This window comes from Aquila chrysaetos, chromosome 17 (assembly GCF_900496995.4).
Source record: "Aquila chrysaetos chrysaetos chromosome 17, bAquChr1.4, whole genome shotgun sequence".
Classification (NCBI taxonomy): domain Eukaryota; kingdom Metazoa; phylum Chordata; class Aves; order Accipitriformes; family Accipitridae; genus Aquila; species Aquila chrysaetos.
Genome location: NC_044020.1, coordinates 2,170,685 through 2,191,853, shown reverse-complemented (window position 1 = coordinate 2,191,853; position 21,169 = coordinate 2,170,685). Strand labels below are relative to the sequence as shown.

The following is a 21,169-nucleotide window of genomic DNA, read 5'->3' as shown; positions in this document are numbered from 1 at the left end:
AAACAACATCCTGACCCCACACTCCAATCTTTTTCTTTTTTTTTTTTTTTTACTAAGTAGCATGGGGAGAAACACAGATCCTAGAGGAAGCACACACAACCAACTGAAAACAGAAAAGATTTAAAGGAGGAGAAGGGAATAAGAAAAGAAACAAAGGAGTAGGCAGGTGTCCAGAAAAGCTGTGAATCAGTCCAGCTTGCCTAAGAGGATGTGATCAGCCTGATCTGTCTCAGAGCAGGGTACTGGTAAATCATCACCATCCATGCTGCCCAGTCTCAGCAGACATCTGCCACCTGACACAGTTTTTTGGGGCAGGGATAGAGGCATGGTAGATGGGCACAGAAGGAGGAGAGCATCATGCTGTAAGCACAATAAATACTCACTCAATTGGTTTCCCTCTGATCTCAGACATGATGGAGCTCTCGCCTCCCAAGTACTCATAACAGAGGCTGAGAAAGTTGTATATTACAAAGGCTGCAAAGACATCAATCAGAGTAAAATGACAACCAACTTCAAAACAGGTGCAAGGACCAAGAGTACAGGCAACAGACCAAACATTAGCAGGGACTGCTTATGCAGCATCTTTCCCTTCAAAGCACTCCAGATTATTTTCACTGCATTTATCATCCTACCTCAGCACTCACAAGACTATCTGAACTGGAGTTTGGCCGAGGTCCCAGGCCAGTTCCATGACTCATGCCAAAAGGGTCACAGGACCATTTAAAACTGTGGTCAGTCTCTGTTTTACTTGGCATCTGTATGATGCCATTCTTTACAGGGTTCCTGTGCATTATTCCAGGACATTACACTGGTACTAAATAATTTGGAAAAGTTATCTCTGATCCATCAACCATATCTTATCTCCTGTATTTAACCTTTTAGGTGATGAACACAGTTTCTCTCTCCAAGATTACCAGACTATAGACATAAGAGCCAGAGAGGAACAGAGGGGTTTTACCAATCAGTGAAACTCTGTTTTCCTATCTGGTGGAGATTTTTGAAAAACAGGCTCTGTGCTTCATTTCCTCAGAAAGCTGAAATTTCTTGCATACTGAATAGCCTTCTCCTTGGGCTACCTCTTTTCTGCCTTCCCCAGCAACCTGGTACAGATGAGGAAGAGCCTTCTCAGACTGACCGCTAATACTCTGCCCCATTTCAATTCTCTTCAAGGCTCAGTTTTGCTGACACATACAAACTGAGGTGAAGACACTGTGGGGAGGGCTCTCATCTTAACTACAGACATGCTTCCTTTTCATGGGATCCAAACCCACTTAATTGTGCATGGAGTAAGCCTGTACATGCCCTGTCTGCCACTCTCTTGACTTGTTATAATCACTGTTGGACCCTCATACAGTTGTGAGATTTTTAGGGCAAGGACTGTACTCCTAAGTTTGCCACATACAGCCTTGGGGCTAAATGACAGACCAGGTGACCCTTCTTTCAACATTATTTTCTATGATAGTTTATACCTGGACATTCCCTGGAATGCCAACACCCAAATCCTGGTTTTGGCCCCCAGCGTTGACATAATACAAAGAGAAAATAACTTGGGATGGAAACAGAAGTCTCGAGGAACTTTGGAATAAGAACAAAAGCCTACTAAAGTACAGTGCTGAGAAGCTGACCTCACCAAGCAGCCAGTTATTAGACCTGAGGTCAATCTTCCCACGTGGATGAACTTCCAAAGTCAGAGACAGACATCAACTCAAATTCTTCTACAAGCATCCAAACTATGCCCTAGAAAAGATGTACTCAACGCTCCCCAAAACACTCCTAGTCTCAAAACATTATATTTATGGCTTGTAGACATGCCTAGCTGGCAAGAATGCTACAGCACATAAAAGCCAGTGGTATACCTGCTTCTATGTATGTAATTGGGATATTGTTATTCCATCTGTAATCCTTGTTATTGAACAAAGTTAGGTATGTTCACACAGCAATGATTTTGTGAAAGCCTTAATTAGGAGCTAAAACACCAACCATGGAAAACTTATTTAAATAACTGTGGTAACCCCTTTTGCCTGCAATTTTCCTGCAACTTAGCTGACAGCTCCCAGCACCCAGAGGAGGAAAAGCTGAGCTTTTCCTATTGTCCTCCAGTGACCCCTGCCCTCTGATGTGGTCATTACAATAGCAGCTGCCCATTCCACAAGCACTAGGGAAGAGATGACATCAGAGGAAGAAAACAAAACCAAAAAAAAAAAAAAAAAAAAAGGCGGGAGGGGGAAATATCTGCCCCTCCACCCCCAAAAGAAATGAGTGCTAACTATCAAAGCTCACCACACCAGCAAAAGAACTCTTCTTCCATTCCTGATCCACATTCATCAGATGGTGCTCATGACATCAACATAAAAAAAAAAAAATCTACTTGTGTCAGTGTTACCGACACCCAGTTTTTTACAGAAGCAGAGTCACATGAAAGAGCAACACTAAAATATGCTCCTCCTAATGCACTCTATGAAACGCAGCCCATAAATGGCCCAAGACAGCTTTCAAAATTTATTAGTAGGGTCTTCTCCCCCCATTCCCTAACAGAGCTCCTCCCTGCTTTGCAACCTAAAACCTTCCCAAAAAAAGAAAGGATGAGGTAGATGGCAAGGGAAGGAAGAGAACAAAAAGGCTGCTTTGAAGCAAACCCCAGAAAAAGCAAGGGAGAGAACCTGCTGACCGAAGGTGCTTTCACCTCCACCTGTAGTCTTCCGCACAGCCCAATGCGCCGAGGTGGGAGCACGGGCTGCCTCCTGAGCAGACGCTCAGATGTTTGCAAACTCCCCGAGCAAGCAAGGCAGAGGGATACTGGCTGTTGCTAGGAGAGGAGTTTTGCAGAGCAGCAGGCTTCCTGCTAGACCTACACACGCACACAGGGCGGGGAAGGAAAAAAAAACCAGGCCCAAACAAAGATGCCTTCTGAATCACGTGTGCACGTTTGCTTGCCATCTGCTGCTGCATCTCAGAGCATTGTCATGGATGTGAAGGAGGGCATGCTGGTCCCTTCAGCTGATTAACTTCTTCACATGGCCAGGGGCACATCTCTGCAATGCAGATCTCACCAGAACAACTGCACCAATGAGTTATGATTTAACAAGGGTATGGCAATAAACTGTTCTCAGAAATACACTGCTAGAGTGCAGTTTCTCCTGCTGGGTGAATAGAGACTTCTTTCTGGATGAGATCAGGAGGGAAGTTTAGATAGCATTTATTGGGGAGTAGCTGTTTCCCTTACATACAAGACAATACACAATACCACAGTACAATAGCGGTATTATCTGCAACAGATAACCAAAACCAAAGCAATCTGTAACTCATCTTGAACATGGTACCCTCTCTCCTGCAGGACTCCAAAGCACTTTACACCTCACCAACCCCAGCATGTGGTGGCTGTGCCACCCTGTGCGAGCACACAAGCGGCCACAGGATGGGACCAGAAGAATATGTTGCTAACAAACTGCACCAGGAAAACAGGACAAAGCAAGCGTCTGGCTGCTGAGTAAGTGGTGTTAGAAGAGCCAGGAGCTAACTAATACTTTGCTTTGTAACACCCAGGTAGAATCAGACTTTTGGCTTTGCACCTTCCTGAAGCAAAGGACCGAAGAAAATCATAAGCTCTGTCTCTACAGAACGTTGCAGGGAAGGCTCAATTCATCTTGTCATGCTCAGAGGCCAGCGAGAGAAGTCAGGTTGGGCAGGGCTTTGAGCAACCTGATCTAGTGAAAGATGTCCCAGCCCATGGCAGGGGCATTGCACTAGACTATCTTTAAAGGTCCTTCCCAACCCAAACCATCCTATGAGTCTATGATTTTTCAGTCACTGAGCAAGCCATGGTCATCCAGTGAGGCACACCATAAAACTTTGTCTCAGTAGGTGACAGTGATGCTTTCTCCATGTTCCCAAGCAGAAGCAAAAGTTCCCTCAGGGCAGAGGCTTCCCACCTCCCCCATTTTTTATCTGACCCCTCCTTACCTTCATAGCAGTCCCGCACTGTGCCAAAGTAAACATAGTACTGGTCATTGGTGAAGAACAGGAGACTGAGCCATGAGTCAAAGGCGTAAATGGGCACAATGAAGAGGATCCGAACAATGTAGCGCTGTTCATTTGGGCAGCTATAGCAGCGAAGATGCATGTAGATCTGAGAGGACGGAGAGGGGAGACCAGGATCAGTGGTAAATGGAGTAGAGAGGAGAAAGTAGAACTGGAGAGTCAATTGGGCCAGGAAAAACAAATGCAGTAAATCACCTCTTGATTGCCTCCAGCAGCCTCAAGGTGATGAACATAACAACAACAACAAAAAAAACTGCAGTTATCACATGGCATTGACATAGCATCCCTTAGTTTGCAGAGAGGGGGAAGGAGGAGGGAAAGGAAGCGGAGGCATTTCTAATCTAGTTTCTTACAGCGAATTAATTTACTGTTATTATCACCATCTCGACCATATTCTTTTGTTCATACCTTTATTTCCAATTATCATTCCTATATTCCTGCTATCCTGTTTTAAGTACCTAAGATTCACAACACTGCAGGCTGCTTTTCTCTGAAGAGGGAAGGAGCATGCACTTAAGCGCATGCTCGTTGTAAACACTTTCACTCTCTTGGCAGTTTTGGATGCTTTCAAGACTTTCACCTGAGACAACCTAAGAGAGCCCTTCACAGCGCTGCCAAGAGCTGAGAAGCCACAGCCTGCCTGCTCAAAAAGTGACATTCTGCACATCGGTGACAGCACAGCCACAAAGCGTCATCCATCAAGCGAGCATCAAGCTCATGCACTGTGCTCAAAGGAACCACGCAGCCACACCGCTTGTTTTGTCTGACTGCTTGCACACATGCCAATCCCCCTAAGTCACTGGCTGAGGGGACTGAAATGTCCCCACCCTACCCACTCCCACTGCTCACAGTTTGTTAGCCATCATTAAATCCTACACCTAAAATGCTTTTTCACAGAATACCCACCTCCTGGGAAAGGTATTGACCACAAGCATATCCTGAAGATGAGCACTACTCCTGCAATGGCCTAATAACACGTCCAGAGCTTCGGTGTGAGTTGCAGGTACGCTCTGTTGGCCACAGAGTCAGCAGAGGGCACATTCTCCAGAGGCAAGGCCTCCGTACGACAACCCTCATCAAGCTGCTGACCCAACTGCTGGGATTAATAACAGCTAGTTTATTACATACGTGCCTCATGACTGACTGATTTGACTACCTGAAGAGGAAGAAGCATTTGTCTGAAACTTCACCCTGCATTTGTGGGTGCTGTGAGGATTCTCCAAGGTCTAATGCACACATTGATGCTCTCACTTTTCCCTCATAAGGGACAGGGGGTTGTCTCTTCCCAGTTGCCTGTTGCTCATCTTTCCCTGCCTCTTGGCCAGATCTGGCCAAAATTGACTGAAGGGCTCAAAATACTTCTGTTTCCTTTCCCTGTCCCACAAGGAGCTCACGAAAGCCTCATTTCCTGAGGAGAACAGGTTGAAAATAAACTAACAAGCCTTAGGGATATTTTTTCCTTGTGACAATCCCAGTGACACACCTCACCCAGCACAGGGACAGCTGACACTGGAGTTCAGATGACTCTAAGCTTTGCCCTTGGGATGTCACAAGAGCCCTGCGATCCGTGCGCCTACAAGAGCACAGGAACTGCTGCCTTGTAACAGGACAACAGCGCGTTTCAATCAACAGTGTCTCTCTGGCACTGACCTCCATTGGTTTCTTCAGAGAAAGGCGTTAATGCCTAACTGTGCAATGCTATACTGCAGAGGAAAGATTTCTTCCTACCCTCAGTAGGCAATCAATTTGTGCTCTGAAGCAGGAGGATCCATGGCACTTGTAATTGTTACCCAAGCTGGTGAAACTGCAGGTGTTACTCTTATTCATCAGTGACTAATCCATTTTTGAACTTCACTAGCCCCTGTACTCCATCAATAGGCTGTAGTTTTCTAGATCCTAGTCATCACCCTGGAATCTACAGACCAACAGGTACAAAACACAGGTTGATAAATAACAGGGCTTGCATTTCCCCCACTGTGTTTTTCAGTTCACATGACAACCGCATGAAAGAGAGGTACAGAACAGGATGCAGGGCTTGACTTGTTCTGGCTCCCAGGACATCTGCCCCAGAAAGAGGGGAGGGGAGAAAAACTGAAATAAAACATTTCCTGCTACTCCTTTCCGCACGGAGTTCAGCCTGTGGAATCTACTGGCACAGGAGATCAAAGGAAGTTATGTCAAACAACAGATGACCAGGATCATTTAGCTAACAGCTGACACAATAATAAAATGGCTAGATTCAGCTACAAGACCTGGGAAAGGGTATCTTGAGATAACACACCTTTCTGCATACACTCAAGAGATGGCCAAATACTTTACACCTGCTAACTTTAAAGAGTTTGCTTCCTCTTCATTCACACTACAGAAACAGTCTGAACCTGGGCAGAAAAAGGCCTTCAAATAAAAGTTGCCACCTTGATCAGCACAGATAACATATTAGACCCCAAAGAAGAGGTCCTGGTACCACTTTGGAGTCTGCAAACCCCCATCACACAGCTGTATCTGGCAGAGATATGCCAGGGCATCATATGTGTTCCTCCATGTGGGGAAAAAAACAGGATGAGAAGTACGAGTGACAGGGTTTTACCTGATGGCAGGTGATGAGCAAAGCTGTCCATACAAAGAAACCTGAGATGGCCTGAGCAGCGGTGGTCATGAGAAATATTGGCTGCTCCACAGCCGTGGGGCTGCCATCCTCTGGCATCCAGGAGAAGTTGGGAGCCACAGCTGGAGTGGTGGCAGTTGACCCCAATCTGGGGGCTGCAGTGACGTCAGTCATCACTATCATGGTGCCTTTTGGTGTGAGGTTCCAGTTGCGATTGCTAGAGAGCCACCCACAAGCCAAGACCTGTCAAGGAAGAGAACCAAAAAGCAATTGAACCCAGCTGAAGGACTCAGAAGCATAACAGCAACAGTACTTAGCATCTCTCACATGCCTTTCACCAGGCTGCTCACATGCTTTACGAACAGGACCCGGGTAAGTCTGCCACTGCCACCCCTCGTGATACAACAATCACGTGGTACTCCGGAACCTCTCTGCCACTCACAACGCAGCCTCCCCGAGATCATGAAACACTGCCACAGCTATTGTCACCACCCTTCTGCAATAAAAATATTTAAAAACAAGATGAATGCAGCATTCACCTGAGATCAGAAGGAAGTATCTAAATTATTGTCATGGTTTAACCCCAGCCAGCAACTAAGCACCACGCAGCCGCTCACTCACTCCCCCGTACCTGGTGGGATGGGGGAGAGAATCGGAAGGAAAAAGGTAAAACTCATGGACTGAGATAAGAACAGTTTAATAGAACAGAAAGGAAGAAACTAATAATGATAATAATAACAACAATAAAATGACAGTAATAATAATAAAAGGCTTGTAATATACAAAACAAGTGATGCACAATGCAATTGCTCACCACCTGCCAACTGATGCCCAGGTAGTTCCCAAGCAGCGATTCCCCCCAGTTTATATACTGGGCATGATGTCACATGGTATGGAATACCCCTTTGGCCAGTTTGGGTCAGCTGTCCTGGCTGTGTCCCCTCCCAACTTCTTGTGCCCCTCCAGCCTTCTTGCTGGCTGGGCATGAGAAGCTGAAAAATCCTTGACTTGGTCTAAACACTACTTGGCAACAACTGAAAACATCAGTGTGTTATCAACATTATTCTCATACTGAACCCAAAACATAGCACTATACCAGTTACCAGGAAGAAAATTAACTCTATCCCAGCCAAAACCAGGACAAGCATCCATACTGGAAGATAACGGGCACACTTAAGTTAACAGCCCTATTTTCCACAAAAGCACTGACTATTCTGCCATGTCCTGAAAAGCCAGAGTCTTAGTCTTATGGTTTCATCTGGAAGGCAGCAGAATAAGAAACAGCAGGCAACAGAATATGCACCGCAAAGTGTCACTGCACAGCAAGGGGGAAAGAAGAGCATCCTTATTCCTCCAGCAAACAATCCTCACCTCTCCTACTGCCATTTTGAAAACCACACTCAGGCCAAATCACCTTCACTGGAAGGATATGTGCTAAAAGCTCTCCTTGCTAGAAAGAAGAGCATGAAAGTGATGCTTTTATCAAACATCATATGGCATGGTACACTTAGCCAGCCTGTCATTAATTCTACTAACTTAGCATTGTTTTCTACATGACATGAATTTAACCTGATTGGCTTTTAAAAGCCAGTTGACCCATGAAAACACACCCAGAACACAAGGATATGCAAGATTTCAAAGCAGCATGACCCTTGGTCATTTCCTGGATGAAAAGCTATTTTCTTTCAATGAAACAAATTCTTGAAGGTCTAAGATCTAAACCAGCTATTATTTTCAATTTGGTTGTAAGCAGGCTCTAATGTGACCTCTGGATTGGAGGAAGATAATCCACTTAAACCAAGATCACAAGCAGGCAGCCATTGGTTCTATCCACTAGAAGAGCTGCTTCTGATGCAGTTGTAGTAAAGACACGGTTATCAAGGGGAACAGCATAATATTGCCTCCTTCTGATAACCTCCTATTAGTTTTTGGGGTACCCTTTCTGTAGAAGTGCAAGATGTAGCTCTTATGCAGGCCTTTAAGATCAGCAGATGGAAAGGGCTGTAGAAAGACCAACTGTCCATCACCACAGTTTACAGCTGCAGCAGGGAAGGACACATCTGTCGTTTACTGACAGGTCACACAAAAGAGAACATACATCCACAGATGAACTGCCCCAGCCTTGCTTCACCTGAAGCCACAGCACAAATCAGGAAACAGGCACCCAGTGAAAGCAGAGGGCCAGAAGCAAATAATTTCCACGTGCACACTAAGGTGTGCAAATGGCCCCTCCAGCACATGCTTTTCCAAACCACACACTTGCACCAGCGGTATATGGCACTCTGATGTTACTTACGCCACATTCCACCTCATTTCTGCTTTCTTCCACAGGGGGAAAAGAACAAATACAAATGCTGGGAAATATCCAGATTTTTTTAAGCAGATACTACCTTGCTATAGAGGGAGCTGCAAAACTGTTATGGTTTAATTTACAAAATAGTCATCAAACTTGGCTTTTCTTCATTCTTTCCAGTCGTTCTTTTTCCAAAATATCCCTGCTCTGAGTTACAGCTTTCCATAACTGCACGTACTGAAGGGTAATTCCTTTCCAGTCCTGATCAGTACAGGAAATATAACAGTTAAGTTTAGAGTTTCAAAGCATACACGCACACATTACATTATCTATACTCTATCTAAAAATTTGGAGAGATGAAGGCTGGATGGAGATGTCACAAGGTAGCAAGGTTTTTTATTGCTTTGAGAAGAAAGGGGTTTCTACCCAAGTGACTTCTGAAGCGACTGAACACTCACAGTGCTGACAGTACTTCCACTAAGCTCACAAAGGGCACATCTAAAATGAAATCAGAGCAGATGCACCTGTGGTTAACTTAGCTCTAAATAAAGTCCAGCCAGCTGCAATCCTGCACTTCCCAGTGCACTTTGGGAGCTATGCAAGAGAGGAAGCTGCTAAGCCCTTCCTAAAGTTCATGGCAGAGAGGATCTCTACTGCAGACCACCAGTGGCAGGAGGGACAGGACCTGGAGCTCCACACTCCAGCTAATCAAACCGCACCAACAGCACAGACCCAAATGCAGTGCCGGTAATGTCAGCAGAACTGAAGATCTTAAAGGGAATTCCTCTGCTTTATTCTGCACTCATTTTAAAAGAAGCTGAAACAGCAAAAAGTGATCAACAAGCATTTTGACGTGACAAGGGTTATGTATTCAGAAACAAGGACACTTACAAGTTCAAGTTGTATATGTAACCTTAACACTGCCCCCTTGTGATTATACATCAACTGTCATTAATTACATGATTATGCATCATTCTTTGCCTAATCCCCTTTAATTGACACAGTCATTGAAACCAGTAACTCTTTCCACCACTGTGTTCTGGAAGAAAATATACAAACTTTCTTAACCAGGGCTCCACTACTCCTACCCCAAACCCCAATCCACCTCACCCATGAGTACCCCCCTCTTCCCCAGGGTTGCCCCTGAGGACAACTTTTTAATCGGTTGATACTTTTTAGCGGTTGTAAGCATCAGCTTGCAGTTCATTCTCCTTGCTAGTGAAACAGGAAGGAACACTGTACTCCCCTAATCTGCAAAATTAACATCTGTCTTCCAAATTATCCCTTCTAATCTCCTAAACTCCCATACACCATTGCTACAGTGACAGGTATAAGCAGTGCACAAAGCTATGATGAAAGACTACTGTATGCAAGAAGCTGAAGCTGTAAGAGCAATTCTGTAATATATTTAAGAACTAGATAATAGCACAGATGATTAGAGCCTTAACGAGGTGAGTAGATTTCGACTCATTCACTACCACCAGCTCAGAGACTGCTAGCTCCTCTTTTGCCTTGTTAAAAAGAGCATCACGAGGGCAGGCTATGGCAACTCTCTTAATAGGCCTTGTTTCTGAGATGCCTCTTCCCCATCGTGCAGCGGGACACAAGCCTGGCACATCATTAGAACAGGCTTCCAGCAAAGATGGTGCCTGGAGGCACGTCACAGCAAACACACTGCCTTGACAAGCTACGGATCGAGCACCCTGGTGTAAGCAGCTTCCCTCTTACCTGAGTCAGCGAATGTGTTTTGATACTTGTTCTTGGACACCTACCTCCACCACAGCCCATGTCAGTGCCACAACGCATACCTTCCTGCTTCCTCTCACACCCAGGGAAAAAGGTCCCTTCCGACAGCCACAAAGCTATTTCATATTCAACGCCATTTTCTCCATTCTCCCACTTTGCTACTCCAGCTGTGCAACAATCTGACAATGGTTAGGCTACTGGCTGTGATCTCTTTTCTGTGTACTCCTCCCAGCTGGCTGTATTTCTCTGTTGTTTCTTGCTCATTTTAAGCTCCTTGGGACAACCATCTTTTTGTTCTCTGCCCATACAGTTCCCAGCACCGCAAGGTACCAAACCATGAGGAAGGCACTTGACATTACCATATGGCAAATTAGGGGCATTTAGAAACCTGAATTACCAATGCAATACAAACCAAACCAATCTAATGCATAATAAATTTTGAAGACTTCCTTACTCTTCTGCCATATCCTGTTTTCTCTGCCCATCTCTTTCACCTCCACCTCATTGCTTCCATTTCAAGGGAGAGTAAAGTTACTTTCACACTTATTCTCCCTCTCTGGAGGGCTCTCCTAAATATATCAAAGGAAAACATTTCAACACTTTAAATTTCACTCTTGAAGCTTTCCCCATCTCCAGCTGACTACCTTGCTCCCCCCGGAGGTAACCTGCAATATAGCACATGCCAAACAGGACCAGGAGAATGGACAGCCAGGAAAAGCACCAAACTTTGGAAAATGGAAACACGCACGCAGATAAGTACGTCTGGGTAAACACACAGGGTTTTCTGACGCAGGCTTAGGTGTAGTTCAGGATGGCCGCAGGAAACTTGGATCAGCTGGTACGATTCCTGTATGTGGGCTGCATAAGATTTGGACAGTGCTTAGGTCTGCATAAAGTCTATACCTGACAACCCCAAACGTGGAAGGCAGAGATGACACCTCCATCCCCAATGAGGTGTTATGTGTTCCTGCCCAGATGCCATTATAAGTTATGCACATTAGAGCAAGACAGGACCTTGTACTGCTAGGGCATTAGCTTCAACACCAACATAGTACCAGCTGAAACTTATCCAACAGATCTTCTGAAAGTACTTCAGGAGTCTTAGGGTCTGCTCTCAATGCAAGGAGGAGAAAAGAAAGTAAGGCAAAGCATGTGCTGTTTATATCAGGATAACTATCCTGATAAAAACCTAGAGACGCAAAACACTGTTACCGAGATTCTTGATAGGGAAGGGGCTCCAACCTACATGGGGACACCGATGTAAAGCTAGTGCGGATGTGTCCCCAGGGCCTGCGTCCACAGAAAAACAGCAGCACAGTAATTCTCAATCAGGAGCAGATTGCCCTTCCCGTATCTTTTGGAAACAGGCGGCCTTCTGTCTCTAACATTAACATGGCAGCTTCTTCCACCAAAAATAAACTCAGAACAGTAAACAGAAGGGATGTGGCACAAGTGAAAATAAAAAACTTCATTTTTGGCTTGCGTAAAGGCATGGAAAATTTCACCACTGAGGAGGAGCTACAAACATAAACACGTAAACCCCATTTCTGATGCAACAAAAGCAGTGTAGGAGGAGGAAAGAAATGTTCAAGCTTGGTTCTTCAGTTCCTAGGGGTACTTCTGAACACATATTCAATTACAGAGTCTAGTAAAGGAGGAGCGGGCTGCCTGCTCTGAGCAAGACCCGCTCCGTTGTGCTGCTGGCAACAGCACGCTCACTTTGCCCTGGTGTCGGTATGCAAAAAACCCCAAACAACATGACTCTGAAGCTGTTCTCTGCCATCTGCAAACACAATCTCTGTTTTTAAAATAGATCATCTCCTCCGAGGCTAAAAGTATTTCATTTCTAAACTGCTGAGAGAGCAACGAATGATACACAAAGCTATCCCATGAAAGAGTCTTAACAGCTAAGCCTCCTGCTGTACAAGACATGATCCAACAAAACATGCGTGACCTGGCTGCAAGGTTCTCCTGGAAAGCTACAAGGCAAGAAATTGTTCCTCCTTAAAACCTACTCCACACTTACCATAGTTTTAAATATCCACCATGCTGAACTTTCTTTCTCTTAAGATACCACAAAACCATTTTCCACACCCCTCTTAAATTCTTATTCCTCCAAGAGTTTCTCCATTAAATTATCCTTATTCTGGACCCCAAAAGACCAATGCAGAAGTGCCATGCAGTGGATGGTTTTAAGTCTGAACTTTCTGCATCTACTAGGATACAAGCAAGAGCTTTACATTAGTGAAAGCAGGAGCTTTATGGTTTTCAGAATGTGCCCTAGACTTACAAGGAGTACAGAAACACAGCACAAAATGGTTCAAAATTTAGACTATTTTAATTATAAGAATGCCTAGAATTGCCAGACAGGATCAACTCTTTCCATTGTGCTAGGTATATATTGCATATTCATAATTGATTTAAGGTCTTTTCAACCCTCAAAGGCATGGCATCACCAACTGATCTGGCAAAAGGCAGGAAAAGGATGAGGTAGAGTCTCAGCACAAAAATAATGTAACGCTATACAGTAAGACAGTCACTGGTGCAGCTCAAATCAATTATAGCAATAAAAGAAAATCAAATGCTTTAAATGTATTACTTCTTAAATTGCTTTTGCTCTCTGGGGTGGCATCTAGTTTACTTAGCTATGAGACTTGACAAGGTCCCAACAGTGCATTTTTAAGCTCTCCAGTAGCACTCCCAAAAGAACCTGTGACTTAAGTATGCGACCTGCCATGCAATTTTTGCTAGTGCAACTCATTTACATTTTACTATTCATGCTGGGCCAAGCTTTCTTAACATGAAGTCAGTGACAGTCTCTCCACAACATGCACGTCATACACAGGCACACATGTATACATAACTCCAAACACACATGAGCAATACCGTGCTCAGCTAGAAGACAGGCATTCAACAAGATTTACAAAAACTCGCAGTGATTGAATCTACAGTTACTGCACTTCATATCAGCTTAATGCACTTCTCTCTCTGCACAGCAAATTCAGATCCAAATGTAGTTCTTCACAATGTTATTTCTCCAGAGGAGTAAGCAGTCTGAACGCTGAAGACATTTTGCCCGGTCACAATTTTCACAACAGCTGTCTGTACAGTCAGTGAAACAAGAGAAAAGTGTCACTGGGACATAAAACCAGTAGCGTCAGCACGAGCGGAGCAGGAAGACCATTAGCCTCAGAAGCAGAAGGTAGAGGAGTCAGGCACTTAAGAGGACCAAACCACAGGGCAAGGTACACACCCACTAAGCCATATTCAAGAGATGATCACATGCCTACGTACACATAAGAGCATACCGTACACACAAACAATTTAACCTTCAACAAGGCCATGCAACTTTTTTTCTCGTCTTAAGGAAATTAAACTCTGAGAATACCACAAAAGTCTTCTCCACTTCCAGCTCACACAGCCCCCACCCATTTTGCAAATCCACACAGTCATCTGAAGAGAGAGCAGCTTCCCCTCCCCATGCACCCATTTAAAAACTCAGAATCAACAATAAAACCCTTTTACCCTGAGCCGTGCACTCTTCTTTCCAGAGTTTTTTTCTGCTCTATTAATTTCTGTTGTCTCGCTGTACTCACACAGCCCTCCTCCCCCCATCCTCCTCCTCCTCCCTTTTTTTTTTTTTTTTTTTTTTGTGGACTGACCCACATTGTGATAGGTCAACATCCAACATCCAGTGCCTTTTTTGGAAGGGGAGAGGAAAAAGAGAAAGGGGGAGGGAGAGTAGGAGAGGGGATGTTCTCCAACCTTCCAACCGCTCCTTCAACCACGCTTGGGCCATGCGCTGCATCCCTTTCCCATATTCCCAGCAGCCCCACTCCACACAAACTAGTCAAGCCCTCTGCTCCCAGGGGACAAACACAGAAAGACTACAAAGATATTCTGCAACTGGCAGAGGGGAAAGAGACAACAAGAAAAAGGATGTGTTGTAAACACTTGTGTCTGGCATGACAGAGGAAGTTTGCATTTCATTTTCCAAATACTCAAGAACAAAGTCAAATCAGAACTTATTCTACCACCACTTGCATTCATCCTTCCCCACCTCCAAGCACCAAGACAGAGGAGGCAACAGTTTTAAAGTTGCGACAGGGTACACAGTTACTCTAAGGAGAGCCAGAAGTCAAACTCTACAGCAGGATCTAAAGCCAGTGAACTTGTGGCAGTCACACATGACAGGAGTTTTTTTTATATTGGAGCATACTTTTCCACACAAAATACAACATACAGAATCTATCAGATCAGATCCATACTTAAATTTAGCAAGTAAATGTGCTGGAAGAAGCCAGACATCTTATCACAAGCCTAGGCAACTGTGCAGTGATGCATATGAGGGAGATGGCACATCTGACTTCCCTAGCAATCATTCTCTGATGCAAATATGTAGCAGTGATGAGCACTGCAGAAGTAAAAACAGTGATTCTCGACAAAGCACCCAAAGCCACTCAATATGAAGCCATTCTGTTATTGCTAAAACAACATATGATCAGCTTATTTTTGTTTGTGGGTTGTTGCCTTTTTTTTTTTTTTTTTTAAACTCTGGACATAAGACACATACATCCTCTTGTTAATTCCAAAAATCACCAACTCCTAATTTCATTAGTCCTGTTCAACACTGCCCTCTCCACACTTCTCTCCTGCCCTGCTACTCCATCAAGAAAAATAAAAATCCTACAGATGCAAACTTCTAAAAGCAGAATTAGGAGCTTTGTATTCCTGTACTCCTGGGAGAGGAGAGTTCCTGCCCACACAAAAATGCCAAGCCTTAAATACATCAGTATTACAGCTTTGCTAGTTAAAGAATGAGTCCAGGCACAGCATTTCCCTTACAGAAAAGTTACCTCTGGGAGCTCACAGGCAGAGAGCAATGCCTGGGGGAGGAAACCATTCTCACCCTTGCTGGCTAAAGCACAGCAAGTAGAAACAGCATCAGAGAGGAAAACCTTGCCTAGCATCCTCTTTCAAAGGCTACTTACACCACAGGAGTGGCTAGAAGCTGCTCACCCTTTCCTGACTCAGCACCAAAGCTGACCACAGAGGTTTGCAGAAAAGTTGCCAATACTGTTTGTTAGAGGCTGACAGATGCCAACAGCTACTAAAACACAGTTTGAGGTGATTATGAAATCCCCACTCTCTATCCCAGAAGGCTGAAACAGCAATGCATTTTCTCTATACAGAAAGCGGCACACCAAGCGTCCACCCGAGAGGGTGTGTGCTTAAAAAAAAAAAAAAAAAAAAGAGAAAACTTCAACCCAATTTTTCCAGACACCATAACATTAAATTACCTAGTTGGATGAAGTTGCCTAAATGAGAATTTATATGAACAACTTCTAGCTTAAAATTCAGCTGTAAAATCAGTGCCATCACAAAGCCACTGGGACAGGGGAAAGAAAGTCTGAAAGTCAGGAGAGTTTGGAGGAGGAGAAGTCACTCCCAGCTCCCATGGGACAATTAGCTGCAAATAGCTTCACCCACCACTAACCAGCCCTTCCTAGCAAAACTGGCAAGGAGGCAAGATGTGGTGAGCCGTGAAAAGAAATTCACTCTCTCCTAATCTGCCTCCTCAGGTGACCAGCTTGTCCAGGTTCATTTTAAGTAACCTGGACAGAGGCACAGCTACTTACATTACTGCTGCCTGGGCTGTATCTGTGCTGGAGATGACCAGGCAACTGCAGGCTCCCAAGCAATCAGCTCAGCAGCCTCCAATAGCATCCATGTCATGTTTCACAGCCTGGGGAGGGAACAACAGGCCAGCAAGGTCAGCTTTTAAGGTATTATTTCATCTCATCTCTTTCTCAAAGCCTCACTGCTGCACAAAATGACATGTTGCAATCATTTTCTTTGCTGAACCAGAGACACCTTTTTTTTACCTTTTTGTCACAGAGTTGATCAGGGGCCAGACGTACAACATACCCAGGCAGAGAGGAACGCTTTCGGATTAGACACAAAAAATTTGAGGCCGTGACACTATCTCTCTACGCTCTTGGTCACTCTCCATTATACAACATCCTCAAATAGCTGATCCTGTCAGTATCATCAGACTCCCAGCCACTGTGACTGTAAGATAATAGCAGTATTCCCATCCTTTCAATCCAGAGACAGACTTGAGGGTGGGGAGACAAATATCCAGGCACTCTATGGGTTAAAGGACATCCAATGCTGCCTGTAGAGCATGTAAGTTATTTCCCTCTTCAGGTTTCCTGTAAATTATGCCCCTCAGGGTCTATAAAGACCTGGTCACACCCAGATACAGCAAGGTTCCTGGGCAGCTTGCCTATACACTGCATTTTCCCGGACACAGCTTGCTCTGTTGCCTTCCCAGACACGTTACACCACGACAAACAAAAACCCCACGGAGGTTGAGTTGATTTTTAAAGACTACAGAGAACCTGGCTATAAGCGAGTACTCCAGTTCCCTGCCTCTTCCTAGAGGAGGAAGACTCTGAGGCAAGACTCCTGGAGGGTGGCTGCAGCTCAGTGCTTCAGCTGGCAGAATTTTACTTCCAAACCCTTCCCGGGGAATTGCTGCTCTGAAAACACGTCCAGTTGCTCTCTCCCAAAGTAGTCCATAAGGGGGGAAAAAAAAAAAAATAAAAAAGAAAGAAAAAGAAAGAAAAAACACCAAAAACCTTTTCAAAAGGATGCTTCCAGTCCAAGCGCTATCATCTTTTACAGTTATTTTAGCTAAGTGTTTTAATCCATCTTATCACAGTGTCAAACTGCTTTCAGAGCCCCAAGTGTTCTGGTAGGGTGCAATGTCTTGGCAGGAAACCGCTCTGCCACCACAAGAAAGCAAACCCCAAAGAGTTTGGGAAGAAGTGAGAACAGCACACAACACACGCACCGCTTCAAGCGAACAGATGGGCAAGTCAGCACACAAAACCCAAACACGACACTATTCTCTACGACACCTCAATTTTCCAGGGCCTCAACGAGTGCCATCAATCACAAGGTCTAAAACAGAGAAAAGCTTCTGTCCCCAGCCCTGGCTGTTCAAAATAACATGCAGCAGCTTTGTTATGCAGACAGCTAGCAGCAGTCTTGTCCTAGGAAGGCTCTACTGTACAAAGGTTAAGTGCAATTTTTCTCTGAGGCTGTACTATCCTCTTGATTCTGCAGACAGCCCAACCTGTACATTTACTGCTGCTTTATAACCTTGGTTTCCTCAATTTTAGCCTGAAAACCCTGTGAAAACTAGTCACAGCAGCAGCCCTTCAGAATCAACAAGTCTGATTTGCAACTTCGTATTTTACCTCAACCTTCAATACTTTGAACAACGCAACACTGGGCTCTTGAAGCAATTAGGACCAAAAAGCAAACACCTCCCGAGGAATTCACTGCTCCCACCAGCCATTGCTGCAAGAGCTTAAAGATATCCTTTGAGCTGCTGGAAAATGAAACAGGCACTTCTCCTAGAAGGAGCAGGCAAGAGCTCATCTCCATCGTTGCAAACATAAGCCAATTAAACACAGACCCAAAACAGGAAGGGAGGAGGGATGAAGGGTAAGTTCCATCACACGGAAATTAAAAGGTTGTTGTCTTAAGTCAAAACATGATTATTAGATGTTTTAGTTAACTCAGCAGTAGAACTGAATAGAGAAAGGGACTGACAGTTTTAGTGGGGAGAAAGGTGTTTTAAAAGTTATTTTGAGTTGGGGGGTGGGAAAAAAAAAAAAAAAAAAAACAAACAAACAACCCACCCCTCCTTTATCCACGAGAAGAAAAGAACCCTAATCCCACAACTGCAAACCGCAAAAGCTCATCCCCCAGCCTGCTACCAGCAAACAGGCAAACCAGCTGACAGAGAACAAGGCGGATTTCTAGCTGGATTCTGTCAAATTGTTAGAAACCAGCCAGCTCAGAATGCTTTCGTTATGCCAAACCAGCTAGTCACGCTGAACTTTATTTTCTGACCAGCTTGTGCATGTCTAAGGACCTTCCCCTTCTAACTGCCACGTGTCTCAAGGAGACAGACAAATAAAAGTACAAAAGACACCGAGTGACTGGGAGGCATTCTTCCGCTTGCCCCACATTTCCAAAACACAACCCGTTCAGCACTCTGAACGGATTGCAGAGACCTGAGCAGAACACAACAAAAAACATCTTCCCACACCACCGAACTGGTTAGAAACGCTGACTTCAGTAGCAATGCTTTCCTGATCATTTTACAGCAAGACTGAATCACTTCTGCTCCAGATGCAGAGGTAGCCACCTGCTGCATACATGCCACTTAAGGTTTACAGCGCAACCATAACAATGATGGTATTAAGGACTTAAAAACTGCTCCACTAGACCAGAGCAGATTCCAAGCCCATTTTCTTGGGGACAATGGTGAAAAAAAGCCTGAAGTAGGCCTTTGTGGAATACCTTCACCATAAGAAAAGCTCTCCCTAAAGCCCTATTGTTTAGCACTCAGCCAACATCCTAAAAGTGTGAGAGTTCATTTTTTCCTGAAGTACCATACAAACACAAACCTTTAGTATTAGGAACCCGAATAACACGAACATTTCTAGAGAAATCTCCGATCCCTTTTAGGGAGGCTGCTAAGCTCTTAGACTCACGGGTAACTTCCAGCAACACAAGTTCAATGGAACAGTTAACTATTGTGTTAAAAAAAGCCAAGTCTTTGTTAGTGGTATGTATGCTTTAATAGATTTTCATCGATTGTTGTCTTTTCCTTGCAGGATAGGAAACAGACATCTCTATTCATCCTGTTAGCCTTCGCTCTATTATTGATCAATACCTTCTATTTTTCTCTTCAACAGAGGTAAACAGTCTTCCCTCTGGGGAAGCCTGTCTATGTCTTCAATAATTACTCCTGCTCAAGCTCCTTATGTGGCAAAAACAATTTCAAACTTTCTGTAAAGGGGAACCATGTTCAGCATTTCGTCTAGATTTCCCACTCCTCCTTCTCCTCCTCCTCCCACTCTTGACAGCTTCATGGTGTTCCAGGCAGCTTTCACAGAGCTGTCCCTGAAACCACTCCAGTCCCCTTCCCGGATCACAATTCATCAGAACCCACTCACGCACACGTTCTTCCAAAACCCTCCTTCCAGTACACGTCGCAGTTGCCGAGACTGAATCAGCCCTCACGGAGCAACTGAAATTTCAAGCCACAGTGAGCATCCAGACAAGACCCACCGCAACTCACCTGCAACACAGGAGCACACGGGTACAGGAACAGCCTCCTCGCACACCTACCGCACACGCACACACACCCGGTGTCTGTCAGTCCATCCAGCCTGAACCAGAGGCAAAGCGAACACAAACCTGGTGCCCACCAAAACCTGGGGCGTGGGGGCTGTGCGGGGGCAACGCGGCTCTGTGTGCGTGCGTGGGGAGATTGGGTGGGCTGCAGCAGGGAGACGTTGTGGGTGGGGAATTGCGTGGGCTGCATCGGCGCGGGGGGGGGGGGAATCGTGGGGGCTGCACTGGGAACTTATGGGGAGGTGCGGGGGGGGGGGGGTGCCTGTGTATGTATGGAGGCCACGCGGGGGGAATGTGCGTGGTGGGGGCAGGCTGTGGGGGCTGCGTGCGTGGAGCGGGAACGGCGGGGGCCGCACAGAGGGGAAGGGAGGGGGGGCACACCGAAGAACGAGGAGGAGGAGGAGAAGGAGGGATTCGGTGGTAAGGGGGACACGGGACTGGAGGTGGCGACCACAGCGGGGCGATACGGGGGGGTAAGGTGAGTTTGGGGGGGTAAGGTGAGGTTGGGGGGGGGGGTAAGGTGAGGTGGGGGGGGGGTAAGGTGAGGTTGGGGCGGCCTTACCGAGCACACACACCCCCCCCCCCCGGGCCAGCGCGGCCCCCTCAGGCCCGCCCCTCGCGCCCACAACCGCCCCCGCTCGCCGGCTCCGCGGCCACCCTACCCCCGCCACGTCTTACCTCCCGGCGGGCGGAGCTCAGCTGGGTTCAGCCCAGCCCGTTGAGGTGAGGAGGGGTCGGGTCGGGCCCTGCCCCGCTGCCCCGCGGGCGGGCGGGCGCCGGCACCGGCGCGGAGGCGCTGCGGGCCCTCAGGAGCCCATGGCGACGCCGGGCCCAGCCCGGCCCTCCGCGCCTGCGCACGGCACTACGCGCCCCGCCCACTCGCCGCGCGGGCGGGAGGGCGGGGCGGTGGGAGAAGAGGGTGACGTAACCGCTCGGCTCTTAAAGGGGCCGTACCGCCGGCCGGCGTGCGGGCAGCGCTCGGCGCTGGCGGAGCTCCTGCCCCAAACCCAGGCCGCTGGGTACCCGCGGGGGTTTGCAGAGCTCCAGCAGCAATTAACACTCCCGGTCCAGGCCGGTTAAGGGCAGGACTGCCCTCAGGAAGGTGTCCCTCCCCCCCGGCAGCTTTTTTCCCCAAAAAAACTCCGGGGGGGGAACAAACAAAACAAAACATAGGTGTGGGTATTGGAAACCAAAGCTGTACCCTCTACTCAAGCCAGAAGAAGGGATTTTCAATCTAAAAAAGAAAAAAACAACCTCAAAAAAAC

At 46.1% G+C, this 21,169-nt stretch overlaps 1 protein-coding gene across 8 annotated transcripts in view; it reads right to left on the bottom strand.

The window, feature by feature from the left end:
• TMEM184B (transmembrane protein 184B) overlaps positions 1-20,771 on the bottom strand; it is a 31,250-nt gene extending 10,479 nt beyond the window's left edge. Inside the window, exons 1-5 of one of the 8 annotated variants that reach the window (XM_030040459.2) lie at positions 20,583-20,771; positions 16,322-16,428; positions 6,626-6,886; positions 3,961-4,126; positions 384-474 (exon numbers count right to left, since the gene is read on the bottom strand). In XM_030040459.2, the coding sequence (XP_029896319.1) occupies positions 384-474; positions 3,961-4,126; positions 6,626-6,826 (458 nt within the window). In that variant the 5' untranslated portion in view covers positions 6,827-6,886; positions 16,322-16,428; positions 20,583-20,771. Of the gene's footprint in view, positions 1-383; positions 475-3,960; positions 4,127-6,625; positions 6,887-6,974; positions 7,140-14,207; positions 14,231-16,321; positions 16,429-19,848; positions 19,871-20,582 lie in introns of those variants that run through there. The other 7 variants (XM_030040456.2, XM_030040458.2, XM_030040461.2 and 4 more) reach the window with 7 other exon arrangements.
• Positions 20,772-21,169: the final 398 nt, after the last annotated feature.